Source organism: Choloepus didactylus, chromosome 10 (genome assembly GCF_015220235.1).
Source record: "Choloepus didactylus isolate mChoDid1 chromosome 10, mChoDid1.pri, whole genome shotgun sequence".
Lineage (NCBI taxonomy): Eukaryota > Metazoa > Chordata > Mammalia > Pilosa > Megalonychidae > Choloepus > Choloepus didactylus.
In genome coordinates, this window is record NC_051316.1 from 31,200,018 (window position 1) to 31,222,871 (window position 22,854).

Genomic DNA, 22,854 nt, shown 5'->3' on the forward strand with positions numbered 1-22,854 from the left:
ATCACACACTTTCCTTACCATTATTAAAAGCATTAAATGACAGCCTTTTAAATGAATTTCAAATCTGTAATGACCTAAATATATGGAAAAATTTTCCTCCGAAGTGTCCATTGGAAAAGAGGGTGCTGCCTTCCACTTAAATCCTTATAAAGTCCTTCATATCATGACAAATTACTTCATCTTTTCAAAAATAAAATAGTCCTTGGAAGCACTGAAGTATTTGATTTTGAGGAGTTCCCATTTATCTATTTTTTTCTTTCATTGCTTGTGCTGTGGGTGTAAAGTCTAAGAAACTACGGCCTATCACTAAATGTTTCTTCCCCCCATTCTATCATTTTATTTTTTTTAATTTTTTAAAGTTTTATTCACACACCATACAATCCATCCTAAGTGTACAATCAACGGCTCTTGGTATAATCTCAAGTTATGCACTCACCACTACAGTCAATGTGAGAACATTCTCATTTTTCCAAAGAAAAAATCCCATAATCCTAATATCCTGCTACTACTGACACTTAGCTTTGGTATAGTGCTTTTGTTGTAATTAATGAAAGAATATTACAATGTTAATGTTAACTATACACGTTGGTTTATATTGTCATTTTTTCCCATATAACACCCTATTATTGACACCTTATAATGGCGTCATACATTTGTTCTAGTTCATGTAAGAACTCTCTTATATTTATACAATTAACCATCTTCATTGCCCACTCTGGGTTTTGCTAAGTTATACGGTCCCAGTTTTTATCTTCTAGCTTTCTTTCTGGTGACATACACGACTCTAGTCTTCCTCTTTCAATTATACTCATGCTCTGCTTTGTTAATTACACTTACCATATTGTGCTACCTTCACATAGTACTGTGCTATTCATTTCCAAGCCTTTACCATCAACCTTGTTGAACATTCTGTACTCCTTAATCATTGATTGCCCAATCTGCCCACTTTCTAGATTCTGGTAACCTATGCTCTTGAATTTAATTTCAGAGTTTGTTTATTATAGTTAGTTCATATTAGTGAGACCATACATTTGTCCTTTTGTTTCTGGCTTATTTCACTCATCATTATGTCCTCAAGGTTCATTCACCTTGTTGCATGCCTCACAACTTCATTCCTTTCTGCAGCTGCAAAATATTCCATCATATGTATATATCACAGTTCACCCTTCTGCTCATCAGTCGATAGACCCTGAGATCGCCTCCATCCATTGGCAACTGTGAATAATGCTGCCAAAAACATCAGTCTGCAAAGGTCTATTCATGTCTCTGCTTTCAGTTCTTCCAAGTATATATCTAGCAATGGGATTGTGGGATCATATGGCAACCCCATACTTAGCTTCCTGTGGAACTGCCACACTATCACTAGATTTTGAAGATGTTTCTCTACATTATCTTCTAGGAGTTTTATGGTGCTAGATTTTATATTCAGAGTTTCAATCCATTCTGCGTTAATTTTTGTATAGGGTGTGAGATACGGATTCTCTTTCATTCTTTTAGTTATGGATATCTAGTTCTCCCAACATCATTTATTGAAGAGACTGTTTTGTTCCAGTTGAGTGGACTTGGGAGCCTTGTCAAAAATCAATTGACTATAGATCTAGGGTTTATTTCTGAGCTCTCAATTCAATTCCATTGATCAATATGTCTCTCTTTTTGCCAGTACCATGCTGTTTTGGCCACTATGGCCTTACAATATGCTTTAAAGTCAGGAAATGTGATACCTCCCACTTCATTCTTCTTTTTCAAGATGTTTTTGGCTATTTGAGGCCACTTAGTCTTCCAAATAAAATTGATAATTAGCTTTTCCATGTCTGTGAAGTATTTTGTTAGAATTTTGATTGGTATTGCATTGAATCTCCAGATCAATTTGGGTAGAACTGACATCTTAATGACATTTAGCCTTCCAATCCATGAACATGGACTGTCTTTCCATGTATTTAGGTTTTCTTTGATTTCTTTTAGCAATGTTTTATAGTTTACTGTGTACAAGTCCTTTACATCCTTGGTTAAGTTTATTCCTAGATATTTGATTCTTTCAGTTGCTATTGTAAAAGGAATTTTTTTCTTGATTACTTCCTCTGATAGCTCATTACACTAGTGCATAGAAACACCATTGATTTTTGCGTGTTGATCTTGTAACCTGCAACTTTGCTGAACTCATTTATCAGCTCAAGTAGCTTAGTTTTTTTGTTTTTTTTTTTTAGGATTTTCTAAGTATAGGATCATGTCATCTGCAAACAGTGACAGTTTTACTTCTTCCTTTATAATTCGGATGCCTCTTATTTGTTTTTCTTGCCTAATTTCTCTAGCTAGAAGTTCTAGCACAATGTTGAACAGCAGTGGTGACAGTGGGCATCCTTGTCTTATTCCCAATCTTAGAGGGAAAGCTTTTAGTGTTTCACCACTGAGTATGACGTTAGCTGTGGGTTTTTCATGTATGTCCTTTACATATTGAGGAAGTTTCCTTCAACTCCTACCTTTTGAAGTAGCAAATAGCTACCTGGATGTAGAGATACAATTTCCAGTTAAAGCATGAGGGACTCTCATGATCTTAAATGTCTGTACTGCAAACATCTTAGATGGGTATATAGATGATATGTCAGATGACTCAGAAAGTGGTAATGATAAAACATTGTCACAAATGTATTTGAAGTCTGAATAAATCATTTCATGTAATAAATAGAAGAAAAAGCATTATTTATCAATCAAAATATTATTTCATATATGATTTTAAATAATACACACAAGAATTCACCATTTAAACATTATGTAGCTATTAATAGCTATTTAACTTTTTCCTCCACATGTCTGAAAACATACTGAAGAAGGCAAAAATAAAAGAAAAGCCAAAACCTCTCTTGTGGATCACCTCATTGATAAAATAGTGGATTGCATGTATATAGTACATCCAAACAGGAATAAAGAAGTAAAAAAGAGGCATCCTCCCAGTTGTTTGTTAACACTTCCAATGCACAATGGTTAAGGAGTATCATATTGGGATTTTGACTCATGATCAGTTTAATGGAATACAGAAATCTTCCCCCACCTTAACCACACACTAATGACTGCTATGAGAAAGTTACCTTCTTAGTTACTTTAGTGACCATGCTTTCTTCTGGTGATTTTTATATGTATGTGTGTGGAGGTATTTTTGGCTGTTCCCGTGATATAGTAGAACTACTACAATATTAACTTCTATACAGTTACAAACACTACTACTATTATTGCTAAATTTCTCAGTTCTAGAAATTATACAAATTTCTAGTTATATAATCATATAAGAAGTCCTCTTTCCAGTTTAACCTATTACTAACAGTTATCTGAAAGGAACGTAAAAATTAAAAGCAAAAGACAGTAAGATTGAAAAAATTAAAAAGAAATTTGCAAAACAGATCTAAAACCCATTAAGATCTGAATTTCATTTTACAAATGTTCAAAGTATTTTAATGCTGTCTACAGACAGAAGTAATGAAGAAAGCATAGCCTAGAGAAACACACATTATTACTTAGGTGATAGTAGTACATTAAAAAAAAAATCAAAGAATAAAAAGATACCCTAAAAATTGATAAAAGATTTCTTAGGCCTATTCTCAGCTCTTTTGCAAGTTTTTAAACTCCATTTTGACCTTTTAAAATCAAAATCCCACAAACTGGAAATAATCAACTACAACCATCAATGGATCCTTGTAGCCCTGCCTTTCAAAGAAAAAAGAAAAGGCCCTGGTATGCCCAAAGTGAATGTCAAAAATTTATTTAGAATTCCGTGTAAGTAAACCCCTCTCCTTCCATAGCAAATAAGGGTCTTGAAAACTCACTCTTAGCGGTGCTCTTTAAACCCTCAGTTAGGAAGGTTTTAAAAGTCCACTACCTTGAAGCTGGCATATCTCTTTTGCTATTTCATTCTCCGGTAAGCATTCAACAACAGTAAAAGATTAGTCATAGGGAACAAAGACTTTTGGATTTGTGAGACACCTTACCTGAAGGCATCAATCATTTAAAATCAATCTTTAGGCTGGAAATAGACAAGTCTGCCTGGTGTGGACAACTGGGCGGCAGCAATGCACATCCCGGGCAGTGGTCCACGGCAGGCCTGGAAGAGCTCTGCAAGGATAAGAATGATGCCCTCATAGATCTAACCTTACCTTATATTAAATTTTAAATGTGATTTTATTTGTACCTTCAATAACAATGTATTTTGAGGTCCACTGCTTCTTAAAAGTTGTAAGCAGACTTTTCCTCCTAATGCTAATAACATGTTCTTTAAAATCGAATTCCTCTGTATAGAAACGAAGAAGTCCCAACCACAGCTGCCCAACAGATTCTGTATTTTTTCCATATTCTGGCCAATAGGTGGGCTAGAAATAAAAGGGAACAAGGAATATTATGCTTTATGTTAAATCGTTAATATCAATATCCATTTGTATCTTAGGACTTATCTCTAATTAAATAGAATGTATATACATTAAAAGGTACATACTATTTTTCATATTTTGAAATTAAATTTACATGAATTTATTAATCACTACCTTATAATTTGGGAATAGGAAGAGCTCATGGTTTTAAATACCAAGTCTCAGAACACAAGTTAGGGGAAGAACTGAAAACAAATTCCAAAAGCCTTGGTGACTCCTGGGTTATTAGGTCTCCATAACTCAAAGAAAGTCTTTCCAAACCCTCCATACATAACCATAAGAGCAAACTTCTTTTCATTTTGAATAAAGTTGTCCAACCACTTGGAATTATAAGGCATTAAAGAAATTCTATATATTGTCCCTGGAAACTCACCTGGCTTAAAAATGTTTTCAACTTCAAATCAAACATCTGTATACACTAGTCTTTTACTATCATAAGATAAATAAATTTAAAGATAATATAGTTGTTGACCATCTACACTACAGTATAGGAAAGCTAACTTTTAGTCAAGGATATAAAATTTTTTACTCTTAAAATACGTACCAGTTCATCTACTTGATCAAAAAAATAAATATTCCAGCCATCAACAAATATTTCAGGTTTCTTTTCACCTTTGTATATCTGAAATTAATTTTTAAACTATTAGTATGGATTACAATTTCATGCACTGAAACAAAAACCAGTTAAAAATTTTAAATACAGAACCACCAAATTTTAGAGAAGGAAGAGGGTCAGAAATCACCCAGCTTTAAGAGATGAGAAATACAATTTATTTTACTAATACCTCTTGAAGTACAGGAATGACAGGTGGATTCCTCTGCTGGAGAAAATACAGCACCATGAGAGTATATGCATATGACGACAAGCTGCCTCTAGACGCATCACCAATATCGCACATCTAGAGGAAGAAAAAGGAGCAACAAAAGGAAGATCACCAATGTTTTCTGCTCGGTTAGTAGCTATTCTATTACAACTAAAAGTAAGATGTATCCATGCAAAATAGAATTTATTTAAGGGACTAAAGTAAAAGTCACAGTTTCAGATACAAAAATATGCTAACAATACCAAAAGAAAATCAACCAAACCAAACCAAACCAAAAAAAACCAACAAAGCAGTGGAACTACCAGCATGATCAAGACCAGATTATCATGTAAAATTTAAAAAACAACAAAATTTTAGCAGTAAGTAGGGTTTCCAAAACAGTTAAAGGAAGGATCTGCCATGGACATGGCTCTTTAAAAAATACAGACTTATGGTTTTAAATAAGGTTTGAAGATGCAATGAAATTTCCTGATAAATCACAACAGGAAGCATTCTCACCTTTGTAAATACTTTCATGGTATAGCACAAATATTTCACTCTGGGATCAATGGCTGAATAAGCAGATAAGAGTCTTGTATTATGAAGGGCCTATTAAAAGGGAAATTATATTGTAAGGTTATCAATTAGAAGAAAAAATTTTAAGCTGGAATATTTTGAAAATAAAAGGTTTACACCGTGATTCATTTTAGGAAGTCAGACTGAAAGTACTCTTTCCCCCTAAAGACAAGCTTCATTAATTTACCAGATAGCTAAGAATCATGAGTAACATCTGATCTCATGACTTAAATAATGAACATATCCTAGAAACAAGGGCTATCAAAATAATCACTTCTCTTTAAGTAGATGAGAGAATCCCTGAAGCCCTGAAGCAAACCAGGTGTGAGACTAGAGAGTAGGTTCACCCAGATTATACTGAGCCTACCTACAAATGCAAGTGTGTTTAGAAACACACACATGGCAAAAATTAAAATGCAGTTCAAGCCAAACAAAAAGGCCTACCATTTTGACTTTGTTTTAAATGAATATGAATATTAACTTAATGCTCTGTTATATACCTAACCTCTGAACACTGCCTGGCACATAGCAAGCACCCAGTAAATAATTGGTGAATGAGTAAGATGAAATGGTTCATTCAACTTGAGATTTTCTAAGTTAAGAGACAGTCATTCTCCTTAAATTCCCTAAAGAAAAAGCCTGGAAAAAATCTTACCAAAGTGTTATACAAACTGATATCCACTTCCAGACCACTTCTCAAATGGTAGAACTTTACAATTGGCACCTTTGCTGTGGTAATAGGTAAGATGTTTCTCAGACCTAGGTTGGGAAATGAAATAGTATCATTAAATACAGCAAGCAGGGAATATGAGTCATGTTGATGTTACATGTGTTAATGTTCCAATGTAAAGCGATCCAAACCAAACTTGGCTTGTTTCCCTGCATTCCCTGGGACTAGTCAAAGAATTCTGCTATCAATAAACATTTGGGAAGGCTTTTCCGGCAGTTTAAATTTTGTTAAACACATCAATATTTGAACTACAAGAATCAACAAGGCAGTCACTCCCCTCCAAGAACTCACTAGATTGTATGATTGTGTGTGTGTGTGTGTGTGTGTGTATGTGTAAGGGTGTCAGCCTGATGAACACCAAAACAGAGGAAACTACTAGAGTTTTGACTGTGTGATTCCTGCCTATTCTCTGCATGTGACCATATCCAATGTGGAGAAAAGCCCATGGGGCAATCACCTGAATCCTCCAAATAGAAGTTACTCACAGGGAGCTAGATATTACAAAGGCAGCAGGAAGGAATCAACCCCAATGAGAGAGGAATAAATTGCCTGAGCTGGGGTTTAAAAAGGAGAGCAAAAGGTGGAGGTTGAGGGGATTTACAGGCAAGGAAAACTGCACATGAAATGGGGAGATACCTGAAACAGAACGGTATATTCAGGAGACTTGGATGGAATCATGTAGGCAGTAGAATGGGCCTGAGGGAAAGGGATGCTGATTAACAGGAGAAAGCATAGAGACTACGAAGAGCATGAACAGAGAACAGATATGTCCTGCTAAGTATCCCTAGAGGCAAGGAGAAGCCAGTGAACTGGGGAGAATCGCTGACCACATATATCTGATCGATTCGAGGCTTCTGGAATAGAGGCAAGGTGACCACTTAGGAAAATCAATCTGGGCCAGACCCATCATGGTGGCAGTGGGAATGCAGAACAGAAGACAGGTATGAGAGCATCTAGAATTGAACAGGTTTGGGGAAGTCGTAGGGGTGGTAAGGGAGAGGGTAAAAGCTAACGTTTACCGAGCACCTAATGTGTGGCACTGTGTGGGAAGAGTCCCTTACAAACAGTACCTACTAAGACTTATCACTCCCACTGAACAGATGAGGAAATGAAGACTCAAAGAAATTGAGCACTTGCTTAGGAATATGCAGCTGGTAAACTGTGGTGATGGGATTTAAATCTAGGAATGACTAATTTCAAATTTGTCCTTTACCTAGTCTAGGACAAGCTAACAATCACTTCACCCATTCTGGTGACTCCAAGGATGCCAATATCAACAGCCAAGAAAGGGAGGGCAGACAGTGGTAGCTGAAGCAGAAAGGAAGTGTTCAAGAGAAAGATGAGTTAACTCTGAGATGTCTGAGTCTGAATTTCTCTGAGAGAGTTAAGTTGTGACATCTAGGAGGCAGATACATAGTGATACAAAACCAGGGAAAAACGTCTATGTAGAAGAGAGGAAATTTCAGGCAAAAAATGTCTATGTGGTTAACAAAGGAAATTTAACTTATACTGATGCTAAGGAGGGGCAAGGAGACTTGTATTCTAGTGAATACTTAATATATGTTGGGCTCTGAACTTTACTGTATTACCTTTCTTAATCTTAAATGCTATTATTGTTGTTCCCACTTTATAGATGAAGAACTGAGGGTTATGATGAGGTTGAGTGACTTTCTAGGATCGTAGTCAGCAAGTGGGGAGCCAGGATTTAAAACCAGAGAGTCTGATTCCTGAATTGCCACACCAACTACTTTGCTATACTTACTATAAATTAGATAACCTTTTTCTCAAAATCCTTCTTGTTCTGCAACATGGACACTGCTGGATATTACAACACTTATAATCTTGTCTTCTAGAATTTATTCAGAGCACAGCATCCCGGTTCTCATTCTGTAATTCCAAAGGCTCCCTTTTCAGTCTCCTCTCTTTCTGCCCACAGAAATTAAGGCTTAGTCCTCAACTTCTCTCAAATGATCCCTTTTACAAGGCTTTCCAATGCAAAATTGTTTTATTTTCTTCTCCAGTCCTTACTGACATTCCATATTTCTAATGGCGTGTTGAATTATTAACTCTTGGAAGTTATATCTTTGTCGTAAATTAAACACCTCCACGCCGGTGTTCTTTGCATATAGTTCCATTACTCAAGGCACCCAGATATCAGCCTTAACGCTTATTCCCTACTTACAGGTACCAAATCTAAGACATTTTCCCCTTGGAATCTCTCATATGTCCTTTGCCTTTTAGTGCCACTGGCATTCTGGTCACCAAGATTATACCTTCCCTAAAAGAGACTACACCAACTTTTTAAAAGCTTTCCTAAGCACTGCTTTTATTGGGTCCCTCCTGAACTGAAGAAACTTCAGTGGCTTCCAAATGTCTCGAGACTGCATAACCTTCAAAAAAAGGCACATGATCTTTAGAGGTAAAATCCCAAAGTGAGGGAAAATGCCTGCTTCAATGACCAAAGAAAATTATGTCAATGCACATTAAAAAAAAAAAAAAAAAAAATTCCTGATGCTCTAGGTTAACATTCACTGGCAATATTTAAAGTAAAATTAAGATTTTTATGTTATTTAAATGGGATAGTATCCTCTTTATTTAAACTTGTGGAAATAAAAAATACAAAGGGTCATTCAGGTGTGTGTATGTGTATGTGTTTAAGTGTGTGCCTGTCCATACTGTAGAATTAAAGTCTACCGTGACTGAAACACAAGAAAGCTTTTCAGACAGAACATGGATTTTAAGTTCCAAGATGGCCAAGACCATATTTTGCTCACTTTCATTCTAAACTCTTAGCAACCAGTTTGCTGAATCACATTTTAAAAGAATTTCCCTATTAACAGCATCCACAGCTGTTCCTGATAGCAAAAAAACTATGTAATAGCATCTACCTCAGTGCACAATTTACAGAATCAATGCATTCATAGCTGTGAATTCTTTAGAAATTACCCACTTCAGTTTTCTGAATTTATAGATGAGGGAAAAAGATCAAGTTAGTTAACTGACTTGTTCAGGGTCACACATAACTTGCTTAGCAGGGCAGGTGTAAACACACTATTACACTAGCCCAGTGTGCTTTCCATTAGGCCTTACACTACTGTCAATAATTCTTACACTTTGATTTATACAAGGTCAGTAAGGTAAAATCATCTCCAAAATGTCTTGCCTGTCTGGTAAATGCACTGTTTTATTTGAAATAAAACCAAGCTATGAACACTATTACTGATTGCTTGGCTTCACAACTTAATTACATAAGACTTGTTAATATTGCAAATATGTTATAATTAGGTATTATAGTGCTTCACTGGCATAGTAAATTCTAAGTATGCAAAACAATACAGAAAAAAGAGAAAATGATTTTTGGGAAAAGCATATAGAGATACCTGGATGTTTTTTGAGAAATCTTGCTAATTCTTCAATAGTTTTTACACAGTCCAACCCCTGCAACAAAATAGCACAAGCTACTGAATCAAAAAGAGAACACAGGTTCTTACTCTGGTCATAAATAACCTCCATCATCTTCAGAAATACTTAATTTCAATCCATTCTATATGCACATTTCGCTTTTAGGCAAATATCAGAAATGAGGGAGTCAGTATTCACAGGAATACGCTCAGGAAATAGCCTACTTACTAGCCGCTTTTGGAGGTGAAATCAAGGCTGAAATCATTCAGGATCTCTGCGAGCCCACAGCGCCCAGCAAAGTCTACGAACCACAGCAGGAACCTCTGTTCTTTCCCTCTAGGTAATCATATCACTGGAAGTGCTCTATGTGCCAGAATAAACAAGAGGGGGCTTCTTGGCCCCTTCTTGTTCATTACAGATAGACCGTCATTATAATTTAATTAAGAGCAGATGAATTGCTGAGGAGAATGATTAAGCTCAGATTTTTTTTCCCATACGGCTAGGCAAAAATAAAATGCACAAAATAAAAATTATATAGCAAATATCAATAGATGTTTTAAGATCATATTTAACTACATACGGGCTGACCCTTTCAACTTAAACCCTTCTGATATATACACATCCCAGAACATAGTTGAAATTTTACTTTAGAAATGTCCTCAAAACTAGCTTATAAGTCATGTAAAAAAATCAACCTTGAGGATATATAATAAGGTATCCCATGTATTGGCCCCAAGCTTGATTATCCACTTTATTCACCAAACTTGACTACATAACTTTTGGCAATTTCCCTAAATCACATACATCCTCAAAAAATAAAGACCTGAAACTGAGAAAAGGTATAAAAAGCTCTTGAGCAGACCAGCAGTGCTCATTTGGATTTAAATCATCTGGACTATTGTTTAAAAAAAAGAATAGGAACTCAATACTTCTCAGACTTCATATCTTTATATAATACTTAACATTTTATGAATGCTTTCATATAAATTAGGGGCTGCAAACTTTTTCTGTAAAGGGCCAGAGAGTACATATTTTTGGTTTTGCGGGCCATTACAGCCTCTGTCACAACCACTCACTGAAGTTATACAGTGAAAGCACCCATAAACAACACACAGATAAATGGGTGGGGCTGTGTTCCCATAACATTTTACTTACAAAAACAGGCAGGGGACTGAAGTTAGCCAGTGGACCATAGTTTGCTGACTCTTAACATACATGATCCAAGCTGATGTATACAACAATCTTCAGAGTCAAGAGGAACAAAAATTATTTCCATTTTACAGATGACCTACCCAAGAGGAAGCCAAGTCTGTCTCAAATCCAGGTCTCTGGATTATAAAGTTGGCATACTACCTGCCTGGTAAAAAAATGTATACAAGAAGGTCAGCTTAATGGCCAGGCCAAGGGGACACTGGAGAGGCTGCTTTGGCTTTAGAGAATCCCCAAGCGTCACTTTCAAGTTCACCTTTACTACAGTTGGAAGAATTAGGAGTCTTTTTACTCCTCACATTCACCTCTTAAACTTCATAATGTATTTGGCAGGAGATAATATGCCAAACGGCATATTCCATATGGTATGCCCTGAGAAACTGGAAAATCCCAGGCTGTACTGTCAGTCAAGATTGGTCAAATCACACTGCCACAGCAAATTCAAGTTTTATGTGGTCACTGTACCTCCGCGGTTTCACGTCCATTAATTGTCATACAGACGTCAAGGTCACTCTGTTTGAACCCAAATCCATTTTTGGAGGAGCCAAACAAGCTCAATTTAGTTCCTGTTAGGGATAGATGGAAAGAAATAACTAATTACCTGAGTATTTTTACTTTCTGATCAAAATGATCCTCTCATGAATCCAAAATACCCAGTTACTACCCTACTTTTAAACTCATTATAATTATAATGTCCTCCTATTAACCAGTCATTTGTTCTAAAATTTCATCTCTTAGAGTTTACTTAAATAAATACAAGTTGTATATGGCATGAAAGATTACCACATGTGACTTTAATCTGAAATGCAAGGATATTTAAAGGAAAATGTGGATCACCACCTCACCACATTTGATAATGTAAACTTATTATTTTCTAAATAAATTCACTTTTTGGAGGTGCTAATTTTGCCTCTAAGCAAAATACTAAATGAAATTCACTTATGACATCTGCTAATTAATATCTTATATTGTTACTATCTTCCCTGTTGGTAAACTAGGATTTGGCAGACCAAAGACCATCCTAGGTATAGCACATCATCACAAGATTACCTTATTATTCTTAAAATTATGTGCTTGTAACACATGTACTCATTCTCAAGAAGGGTCACACTACCTTTCTTTTCTTCAAAGAAAAAAACTGTTTACCTGGAAACTCTTGTTTTATGAAATTTTCTAGGTGTTGCCGAATATGTTCACGAGCCTGTTCTTCTAAAATAGTTGGAGAAAAATCTCCTGTTTAAAACAAATAGACACATTCAGAAAAAAAGAACAGCTGATATTCTTTGAAAAAGCCAAAATATTAAATATCTTCTATAAAAGAAAACCTAACAAAGTTAAAAAAAAAAGATATGAAATTTGTCTTCTCAGTAGATAGGCTAGCACTGAGAAAAGGGGGATGCCTTTTTTCTTAGCGTCTATCACCAGGAACTGCCCCTGAAATGGAAACTAATCTGAACCTGGGTTTGAAGACACGAGGGGTCTATAAAGGTGGCCTTCAGGGAACCTCCCAAAGTGTGAATACAAAAGTGTGCGTTTATTATGCATATACACTTTTTTCTAAGAACTACAGTTTTCTTTCATAGCTTACAACTTCCAAAAAGTTTTTTTTTTTTTTTTTTTTTTTTCCAAATCCCTGGTTTAGACCCAGTGTCTTTTGGCACAGACAGAAATTCCAAGATGTAATAACCTGAGGCATCATGTTCTTCTACGCTAAGTTGCATACCTCTCCTTTAAATGTTTTTTCACTGCAGACCTTTAAATACTCTTCCACACCATACCAATGATTCTAAAATTGGTGTTCCTTAAAAGCAGTTATGTAAGTTATTAGTGTTAAAAAAAAGTATTCTATGTTCAAATTTTGAAAGGTTGAATTAAAAAGTTAAATAGATTTCTTTACTTTTTCTGAGAAGACTTTGTTATGCTAATGGGCACTGTAAATCTCTATGTGGGGGGGGGACAGGGTGCAGAGTTATTTTCTACTTGGACTGTGGAATACTTCATGTTATGAAGGACTAACTGTACCTAGAAAAACATTTCTTGGGACACCAGTTGGGAAATGCTAGTACTCTAAACCTACTCCTTTCCTTCCTCTCTTCCTTTACTACATGTCCCAAATGGAGAATGGAAAAGACTTAGTCCCTATGGTGGCTATAGGCCAGTGTGATTTAGGTAACTCTTAAGTACAAGTCAACTTAACATTTTAACAAACCCAAAGAAATTTTAACAACTCACTATAACACTGGATACAAACTTGATCTAAGATATTTGAAAATTTGGGTGTTAATGGTGGCAAAGGTTCCAGCTGGATTCTTTTGAAGTCTTCAGGACAATCCTTCTTTAGATGACCCTCTCGTTTGCATAAACTGCACACTACCATAGGAGACTGCAGGAACATGGAAAAGCAAAATCAGATAAAACTTTATTTGCCAAATAAAGGGGTCTTGAGCCTTTTTTAACAAATACACAAATCTCTTTCTTGTGCTGATTGCACTCCCACAAACGTGGTGAACTTTCCTAAAACCCACTGGACTTCCTGTAAGAAGTGTGGCAAGCAACAACTCCACAAAGTGACATAGTACAAGAAGGACAAGGACTAGCTGTATGTCCAGGGAAAGCAGTGTTAGTAACAGGAAGCAGAGTGGCTACGGTGGGCAGAATAATAACCAGATTCTCTGAAAGAAGGATAACACTACAAAGAAGATTGTGCTGAGATATAAACGCATTGAAGCCCAAAGGCAGATCTAAGGGAATGCTGGCTATTAAGAGATGCAAACGTTTTAAACTGGGAGGAAACAAGAAAAGAAAGGGCCAAGTGATCCAGTTCTAAGCTTTGTCTTTCGTTTTATTATAAAAGAAAATAAAATCTTGAGGTTATGGTCACCTTAGAAAAGAATAAGTAAACATCCGCTCTCTAATTCCCAAAGGAACGAAAGCAAAATGTGCAGCCACTCTAAATTATCTGAGAGAGGGTGACACCCTTATGGTACACTCAGGAGAAAAGGACACTTATTTTCTCCGCTAACGGCATTCCCTTCCTCCTAAGAAAATTCCCATGGGTCTTAAGGAGGGAAGTGTACCAAGTGCTTGTATTAGGATAAAAGATAAATCCATTAACCACTACCAAAAAGAGGAGAGCCTGTTCTAACATACAAAAGTTGAAATTATATGCATTAACATTCCTAGCTCTGTTTAGCAGTGGCACTGATTACCTTGCCTTTGGTGAAGATAAATTTACTAAATTCATAGACGAGATCAGACTGATCCACAGCTGAATTTTCCTCACATACATTTTCTTCTTTAAGAGTTATTTTATTAAGTTCCCTTAGTAGCGTTCCATCCTCATGCTTTCCACATTCTTTCAAGTTTTCATATTTAGCAGAATCACCTAATTCATCATCCTCTTCAGAAAGGGCATCCTCATCCCCTGACCCAGTGTAGGTATTGTCTAACTCATCATTAGCAATGCCATCTTCATCTTCCCTTTGGTTTATGCTGAGCCTGGGTTCCTCATCCTCTTCTTCCTCTACCTCTTCTTCCTCTTCATCAGAGTGAATGCTTTCTAATGTCTGGCCCTGTACTGAAGGGGCAAAGGGGTTTAGAGAGTCTTCTAGTTCATCAGGACCCTCTATACTTTCTTCATCAATATCAGCCTTGTCTAAATTAACAAATTCATCACACTCTTTAATTGTAAGATTTTGGAAGCCTTCTAAATTCAAAGTCCTGTCAGTCTCGTCATTATGTGTGTTGCCACAGATTATAAGCTCTCCATGTCCGCTACTGTTTAAATCTGGATCATCAGCAGTCAAATGATGGTTGCTTTCCCTTCCAATTTTTTCTTCCTCTTTTTTACTTCCAATTTCTTGACAGCGTACTTGAACATCCTCATAATGGTCAGAACTGACCTCTGTCTCAACACAGTCTGAGCTTCCCAAGTTTACACCAATATGTTTGTTTACTATTTCCTCTGTTGGTGGGTTTCCAAAGCTATCAGCAGTCTTTTTAAAAGCAAATGGCTGTACTTTACAGGTGTTTGCAGCTGAACTGGTAGCACCAGGACCCTGGGCCAAAATGGAATTTTTGAGTTTGTCATCTTTTGCTTGTACATCTGGATCATGATTTATTATTTCTTTAGAATGTTCTGAAACATGTGTAACTGCACTCAGAGGCTTTGGAAGGCTGGATTTTGTAATTTTGGGTTGAAGAGCAAAATATTTATATGTTGTCCTTAAACAATGAAGTATATATTCAAACACAGGCTGATTATTTAGGGTCCTTGCCACATTCCTTTTAACAGAGTAGGGATCTGTAACGACGACAAAAAAAAATCCACCACATCATACATTTCTATTTCATGTTTTAAAAAAATTAGCCTGCTGCAGATAAAAACAGACAATAAATAAACAACAGTAAAATTTACCATGTATTTTATATGCTTTGGAAAAAAAATGGGGGGTAGGGTAGAGGCGTGAGAGAAGATACAGTAGAAGAACCAAAATAAATGTTTTCTTAAATATCTGCTGTATGTAGGGAACCCACTCTGTTCAGAACCAGTACCCCTTCTCTATTTGTTTTGTGTCTGTGGAGGTAGAAAAGAAGTCAACAGTCTGGCTTTCGTGCCCTCGGGAAGTGAGGTCTTCCCGGGCAGGCTCTGCTGAGTGCTCTGCTTCCCCACTCAGCCAGGCCCTGTGGTGTGTAGAGCTTACCTCCACTCTTCTGCCCTGGGAAGCCCCATCACTGAATTGGCTGGACTGAATTTCAGGGGCGAGAGGGAGGCACCACTTCTCTCAATCTTTTCTCCTCCCCTAGAACTCCAGCAGGTTAGGCAATTGGCCAGAAGAGCTGAGCCAGAGAAACTGCAGGGGAGGGTTTAAAAATGTGAGATCCCCATGACTGCACACAGAATTTATGCAAAATGCAAAAAATCCCTCTTATGCAACATAAAAGCTTGAAAAAAAAATCAAGCAAAAATAAGAGAATTCCATTTAGGAGGTTCTTTAAGTTATTTAAAGGAGGAGAATTAAGATTTCTAGAGAGGTTTCAACCTCCTGACTTTGAAAAAAATGAGTTAGTCTATTTAATCAAGTCTACAGCAGGGCACATCAGCATGTCTTTTATACAGTGGTTTCAGTTAAATAAGTCTTCACTAAAAAAGTGCTTTTAGGAATAAGTTCTAATGTTACTGGAGACCTTTCAAAACTAACTCCTCTCTCTCTACGTAGTGGAAGTCAATTAAGTGTAAAGTTTAGATATTTAGGTCATTTAGAATATTATTTTTTCTTAAAAAAATGTAATTTCTTCAACTCTGCAAAACTAAACTACATCAGTGACAATCCACAAAAATACTGAAGTTAAAATCCAGAAGTGAGGATGGTAAAGAGGGGGGATTCACACCTTATTGGGAAAAATCTTGGGTGCTTTTATGTTGTTACACAATTTACAAAGAAAACAAAGACTCAGCCAGCCATCATTTTAGTTGCTCAAGAAATTAAGACATTTTTGTGGCATTTTAAAAATCCAAGATGAAATGTCTGATCCCTTGGAATGAACCATGTAACACATACATGCAAGATTCTGACTATATTTCACTTTTGAGGTCAGGCCTTATGTATAGGAGCCAAAAAGAAACTGAAATAAAAGGCATGCTGTTAGATTGGCACCTTAAAAACGAAAGGAACTAAAGGTAAACATTTTGCGATACCTTCAATGGCAATGCGCTTTTTGGGCCAGTCCTTAGAGTCACGAGATACCGATTCTTTGACACGTATACTTATGACTAAATCCGCCAAGTTAAATTCTAAAGCATAGAATCGAAGCAATTCCACCCAGAGTTGCCCAACTGGTACTGAAGGCTGGTATTTTAAATCAAATATTAATGACACCTATCAACAGTAAAAAGAAAACACAGGTTATCAGAGATGTCAGTACAATCTGAAAAATCAGAGATTATGCAAGCATTAAATTAAAAATTCTGAAAAACCTACAAAGAAATGAATTTGAAAATCCATCTAGACACATACAATCTAGGTTCTATTTTGCTTGCTGGTAAAACAGCATTACTTCACCGCACCCATGGGAATTAGAGTTTGTTAAAATACAGTCTTTTCAAAGGAATAGACCGTATCAGCTCAATTTAATCAGACAGCACTTCTTATGATTTTGAGTATTAATAATAGGTAGAGAGGACTGTGCATGGGTTGCTAATACTCTCGGCACTGACCTCCTGTTACAACTGCTGGAGGGCACCTTTTAACAGTTACAGACACCGAAATGGACAGAAGCTAAAGGTATAGCAAAAAAGGGAAAAGTCATTTGCCCTCATAAGCTACATAATCAGCACACTGAATATGCCAGCAGCAATCAATTTTAAAGACAAATAACTTTTGATATCAGAAACTTGATACTAGTCTTCTGGTCACAGAATTTTAACAAGTTAGAACATACTGACTGTAATGTAATATACTGGAAAGTGCCAAGGGACTCAGAAAAGAAAAGAAACAGGGTCCAAATACTGGATCTGCCACTTTGTAGGTCTTAAATGCTCTGTGACTTAGCATCTTCATTCTCAGACTGGCAGGTTAGCACAGTGGCCTGGCTTTGAAATGGGACAAGCTTTGGTTTGAAATCCAACTCTGCTGTGTACTAGCTGCATATGATCCTGGTCATATATATAACCTGTCTAAGCCTTGGTTTCCTCATCTGAAAAATGGGGATAACAGTACCCACCTCATAGGGTTGTTGGGAGGACTGAATGAGATAGTGTCTGTAAAGTGCTTAGCACAGTGCCTGGCACACAGTGTTCAAAAAATGGTCGCTACCATTATCTGCAGAGTAGGGATGATACCACCTATAACACAGGATAGTGATGAGGATTAAATCAGAAACATGGGAAAGCATCTGGCAGACTTGGCTGCTGTCTGTATTTTGCACTCAGGTATAGTCTTTTAAGTACAAGAAATCCATATATTATTGCAACATAATGTCAGAATTGTAAGATGCTCTTAGGAGGTACTCTAGTTCAACTCACTTATTTTACAAGGAGAGGGAACTAAAGCCCTAAGAGTTTACGTGATTTGCAGAGGCCACGTAGCTTGTCAGTGGCAGAACAAGACCACCTCCCAACCCCAGCACAGTGCTCTTTCACCACACCATGCGATTTCAACACTGTTCATATCTCCCACCATTTCAGAAGTGGCAGTGTGATTAATCTCTCCAAATAGCACAAAAATGTAAAAGTAAAGTATTTAATTGGATTTATAGCAGTAGTTTTTCTTCACATTATTCCTATATTCACATTAAAAAACTTTTTCTCTAAAGTATACAAATTTGTTCCCAATCTTACTTTATTGTACCATGCTTCAAAACAAGAGGCATGGTATTTTATTAATCACTAAATATCAATCACAAAGAAACTGACAATAAGACAAACTCATCCGGTGGATTTCAAAGCAAAACTGACTGAAAATGGCAGTTGTCTAGGTCCCATACACAATAGTTGAGGACAGAGACAAACAAAACCTCCAGAAATTGGACAGCTGGTAAGTTTTACCTCTTTATCCATCAACCTTTTCCAAAATTACCAATGATTTTTAAGCATCTCACTGAAATGACTTGATGATACCATAAAGTGGAACTTAAGAGACCATGAAAATATCCAGACTAATGGTTACATTTTTTAAAGTAGAGAGCACTTTCTTTTTAAAATAAAATAATAGCAGCTAACATTTAATGAGTGCTTACCATATGCTTGGCACTGAGCTAAGTATTCTGTAAATCAATGACCCTAGGAGAGGGTACCAGTGTTATGTCCATTCATAGGTGAGGAAACTGGGGCACAGAAAGGCTAAATAACTTGCCCAAAGACACATAGATATGAAGTAGGAGAGCTAGGATACAAATCCATATACTCTGGGTCCAAAGCCTGTGCTCTCATCTACTCCTGGAACCCCCAAACAGAAAACAGATCAAAGTGGTGCTGTTCTAGCAGCAGCAGGGATAAAGTGGCACCACCTCCCTCTTCCCTTCCATGCTCATGGGTTCAAGAAAACTCAACTAGAAAAGCTTATGATTTACTACTGTCTCCTCATTTTAAGCATGGACTGGAGGAGTGACATGACTTACTAGTAAAGAGCTAAGATTAAAATCTTAATCTCAGAAGTATTTTTGGGTATTATTGTCAATTTACCCCCAAAGGGTTATGGGGAAAGCCATGGGGTCAGGGACCATTCATCACTTTGGGGTATAAGCTATTGTTACTAGTTTAATTACATTGATCAGATATTTACTTGAAATTCTAATGGCAATTCCCCTCCCTACCACCGAGGGTATGGATGAAGACAAGAACATTAAATCCCATACTTAGTTACTTTACTTCAGTAATTTGAGGTTAGTTAACTTTTCATACATCTAAACCTTGTAATATGATCTAAGATCTAAACTCTTTGAAGATAAGCATTTGTCTTTGAATTCTAAGTCTTTTTCAAGGACCATGCAAACAAAGAAGAAACCAGGTAAGTATCTATGGATTTAATGACCTGACTTTTACCCTCTGTCACTACTTGCCTATTCAAGGGAGCACTAAGAAATGAAATAACCATGAAATAGGTAAGACAGCTAAGTAAGTAAGAGAACAAGACTGATTAACTCATAAACTCTGCAATTAAAAATCAGATGGTTGAACTAGAAAAGAAAGAGCAGACCTGTCCCCTATTAACTGGCATTTCTCTCGGTGACTCTTCTTTTGCTGAGTCTGCAACCCTTGCAGCATCGTCAGTGTACTCCCAGACCACAGCATCTTTTTCAACCTCTTTAAGGTTGAAGTTGCCTAGTTTGTTTAAGGAGAATCCTTCAATCTAGGAAAAATTAGACAAATACAACCATAAGGTAGAAATAATCATATATCAAATCAGAGCATAGTAATCTTGGAAAGCATCATTGAAATGACAACATACCTATGGTTCATTGAAAATATATAAAGTACCATTTATGGAATTCCTGGGACATCTGTAAATTTTAAAAATTTATTTTTAAAGTAAAAATCAAAGTTGTGATCTACAAAAGAGGTTATGATTATATGTGAAACGAATTTTCAGTAAAAGTTGTAGGAGAAGGCAATGTGACCTAGTGAATAACTAAGGTCATGGTTCTGGAATAAAATTACCCACCTCAGCTCCCTTATATACTAGCTGTGCAACCTCAGGTAAGGTACTTACTCTCTTTAAGCCTTAGGTTCCTGTAAAAAGGGATAACACTAGACCTTCCCTTATGGGAAAGTTGTGATTATATGAAATAATAGACATAAAGCACTCAGATACAGTGTCTGGCACATAGAAATGCTCAATAAACATAAGCAGTCATCACTAGTGATATTAAGAGATGCAAAATGTAATCACTAGAGTCTCCTAATGAGAAAACTCAAAATTTCAAATGTGGCTAATTCTGGGTAAATAAAAAATTTCCGAAGCTTACTCTACAGGCTATTAACAGAGTTAATGAAAAAGAAAATGGCATGCACCTCAGCAGGTGAACTCACTGCCCTCCCCACTACGTGGGACCTGACTCCCAGGGGTGTACATCTCCCTGGCAACGCAGGATATGACTCCTGGGGATGAATCTGAACCTGGCATTGTGGGATTGAGAATATCTTGACCAAAAGGAAGATGCGAAATGAAACAAAATAAAGTTTCAGTAGCTGAGAGATTTCAAATGGAGTTAAGAGGTCACTCTGGTGGACATTCTTATGCACTATATAGATAGCACTTTTTAGGTTTTAATGTACTGGAATAGCTAGAAGTAAATACCTAAAACTATCCAACTCCAACCCAGTAGCCTGGACTCTTGAAGATCATTGTATACCAATGTAGCTTACAAGGGGTGACAGTGTGATTGTGAAAACCTTGTGGATCTCTCTCCCTTTATCCAGTGTATAGATGGATGAGTAGAAAAACAGGGACAAAAAACTAAATGAAAAATAGGGTGGGATGGGGGGGATGATTTGGGTGTTCTTTTTTACTTTTATTTTTTATTCTTATTCTGACTTTTTCTGGTGTAAGGAAAATGTTCAAAAATAGATTGGGGTGATGAATGCATAACTATATAATGGTACTGTGAACAGTTGATTGTACACCATGGATGATGGTATGGTATGTCAATATATTTCAATAAAACTGAATTTAATTAAAAAAAAAAGAAAAGAAAATGGCATGAGCTGAAAAGATCTGGGAAATGGTAAACAAAGATGAACAGGTCTCTTTATTGTAAAATGGGATTTATCACAGCCTTTAAGCAAGTTAATGTAAACGAACTGGATGTGCATGTTGGATCCCATTTCTCAAATTCCACACCAAATAGTTACTTCGTTGGTTTAGCAGACAGAGTAATCCTTCTGAAACATAAGACGCCAAGTTGCTCCCCTGCTCATAATGGTTTTTCTTACTTAAGATGAAATTCAAAGTCCCTTCCAGGGCCTAGAAAGGCCCAACATAAACTGGCACTTTGCTACCTCTCTAACCCAACTTTGTGCTCCCTGCTCAGGATTGATACTGGTTACTCCCTCTGGTTAGAATGCTCATGCCCCCAAGCAACCACATGGCTCTCTCTCCCTCCTTTCTGGCAGGCTTGGCTCAAATATCGCAGTCTCTAAATAGAACCTACTTCTTTCTCTGTCCTTCTTACCCTGGTTGATTTTTCCTCAGAGACATTACCACCACTTGCTATGTATTTGCTTCTCTCTCACCCCACTAGATATATAAACCCCTCAAGGGCAATGACTTTGTTTTGTTCACTGCCTAACCACAGCACCCAGAATGGTACCTGGCACAAGGCAAAATGCTCAATAAGATTTGCTGACTGACTGACTGACCCCTACAAAACACTGGAAAATTCTAAGTATATCGACTATTTCTTTGTCAGATGTATAGATTCAAATATTTTCTTTAACTCGGTGGCTTGCCTTTTTGTTTTCTTAATGGTGTTTTTCAAAAAGCAAGTTTTAAATTTTGATAATTTCATTTACCAATTTTTTCTTTTATGGTTTATGCTTTTAGTATTTTATAGAAGAAACCCTTGCCTAGCCCCAGGCTGCAAAGCTTTTCTCCTGGGAGTTTTATGATCTTAACTCTTACATTTAAGTCAGTGATGATTAGGCACCTTTGTTGAAAACCAAGGGATCACATGTGACATTTTAACAATATTCAGTCTTCCGAACCATGGGTTAGTTATGCCTCTACAATTATATTGTTTTCTGTAACAATTCTTAATGGAATTAAAAAGAAAATCATTTCCAACTGCTTGCTGCTAGTATATAAAATATATATTCTGCAGTTGTCAGGTAGAGTGTTCCACAAACATCAAGTCAAGGTATCTACTGGATCCCCTATCTTGAGTTTTTGTTTAGCTGAGGCAGGGGTCAATGCCAAGAGGGGTGTTAAAATCTACTCTGATGGTGGAATGGTCTACTTCTTCCTTTAATTCTATAAATTTTTGCTTCATATATTTTGGTGCTTTTTTAAAAAATGCATACATTTATGATGGTTATGTCTTCCTGATGAATTGGCCATATGATAATGAAACGTCCCTTGTCTTTGGTAACATTTTTTTCTTTCAAAAACTATTTCATCTGACAATACAGCTTCTCCAGTTTTTCAGGGAATTTGCATGGTGTATTTTTTCCATCCATTTACTTTCAACCTGTCTGTCTTTATATTTTAATTTTATCTCTTCTAGA

At 36.6% G+C, this 22,854-nt stretch overlaps 1 protein-coding gene and 1 pseudogene across 3 annotated transcripts in view; one reads left to right on the forward strand and one right to left on the reverse strand.

The window, feature by feature from the left end:
- The window catches only part of TUT7 (terminal uridylyl transferase 7), a 61,717-nt gene that overhangs the window by 19,061 nt on the left and 19,802 nt on the right, over positions 1-22,854 (reverse strand). For all 3 annotated transcript variants that reach the window (XM_037850932.1, XM_037850930.1, XM_037850931.1), the window contains exons 11-22: positions 19,829-19,981; positions 16,831-17,011; positions 14,342-15,435; positions 13,365-13,515; positions 12,279-12,365; positions 11,598-11,698; positions 9,902-9,959; positions 6,447-6,550; positions 5,735-5,824; positions 5,198-5,311; positions 4,957-5,034; positions 4,178-4,355 (exon numbers count right to left, since the gene is read on the reverse strand). In XM_037850932.1, coding sequence (XP_037706860.1) covers positions 4,178-4,355; positions 4,957-5,034; positions 5,198-5,311; positions 5,735-5,824; positions 6,447-6,550; positions 9,902-9,959; positions 11,598-11,698; positions 12,279-12,365; positions 13,365-13,515; positions 14,342-15,435; positions 16,831-17,011; positions 19,829-19,981 — 2,389 coding nt within the window. The remainder of the gene's footprint in view (positions 1-4,177; positions 4,356-4,956; positions 5,035-5,197; positions 5,312-5,734; positions 5,825-6,446; positions 6,551-9,901; positions 9,960-11,597; positions 11,699-12,278; positions 12,366-13,364; positions 13,516-14,341; positions 15,436-16,830; positions 17,012-19,828; positions 19,982-22,854) is intronic.
- Positions 13,631-13,959, forward strand: LOC119505054 (annotated as a pseudogene).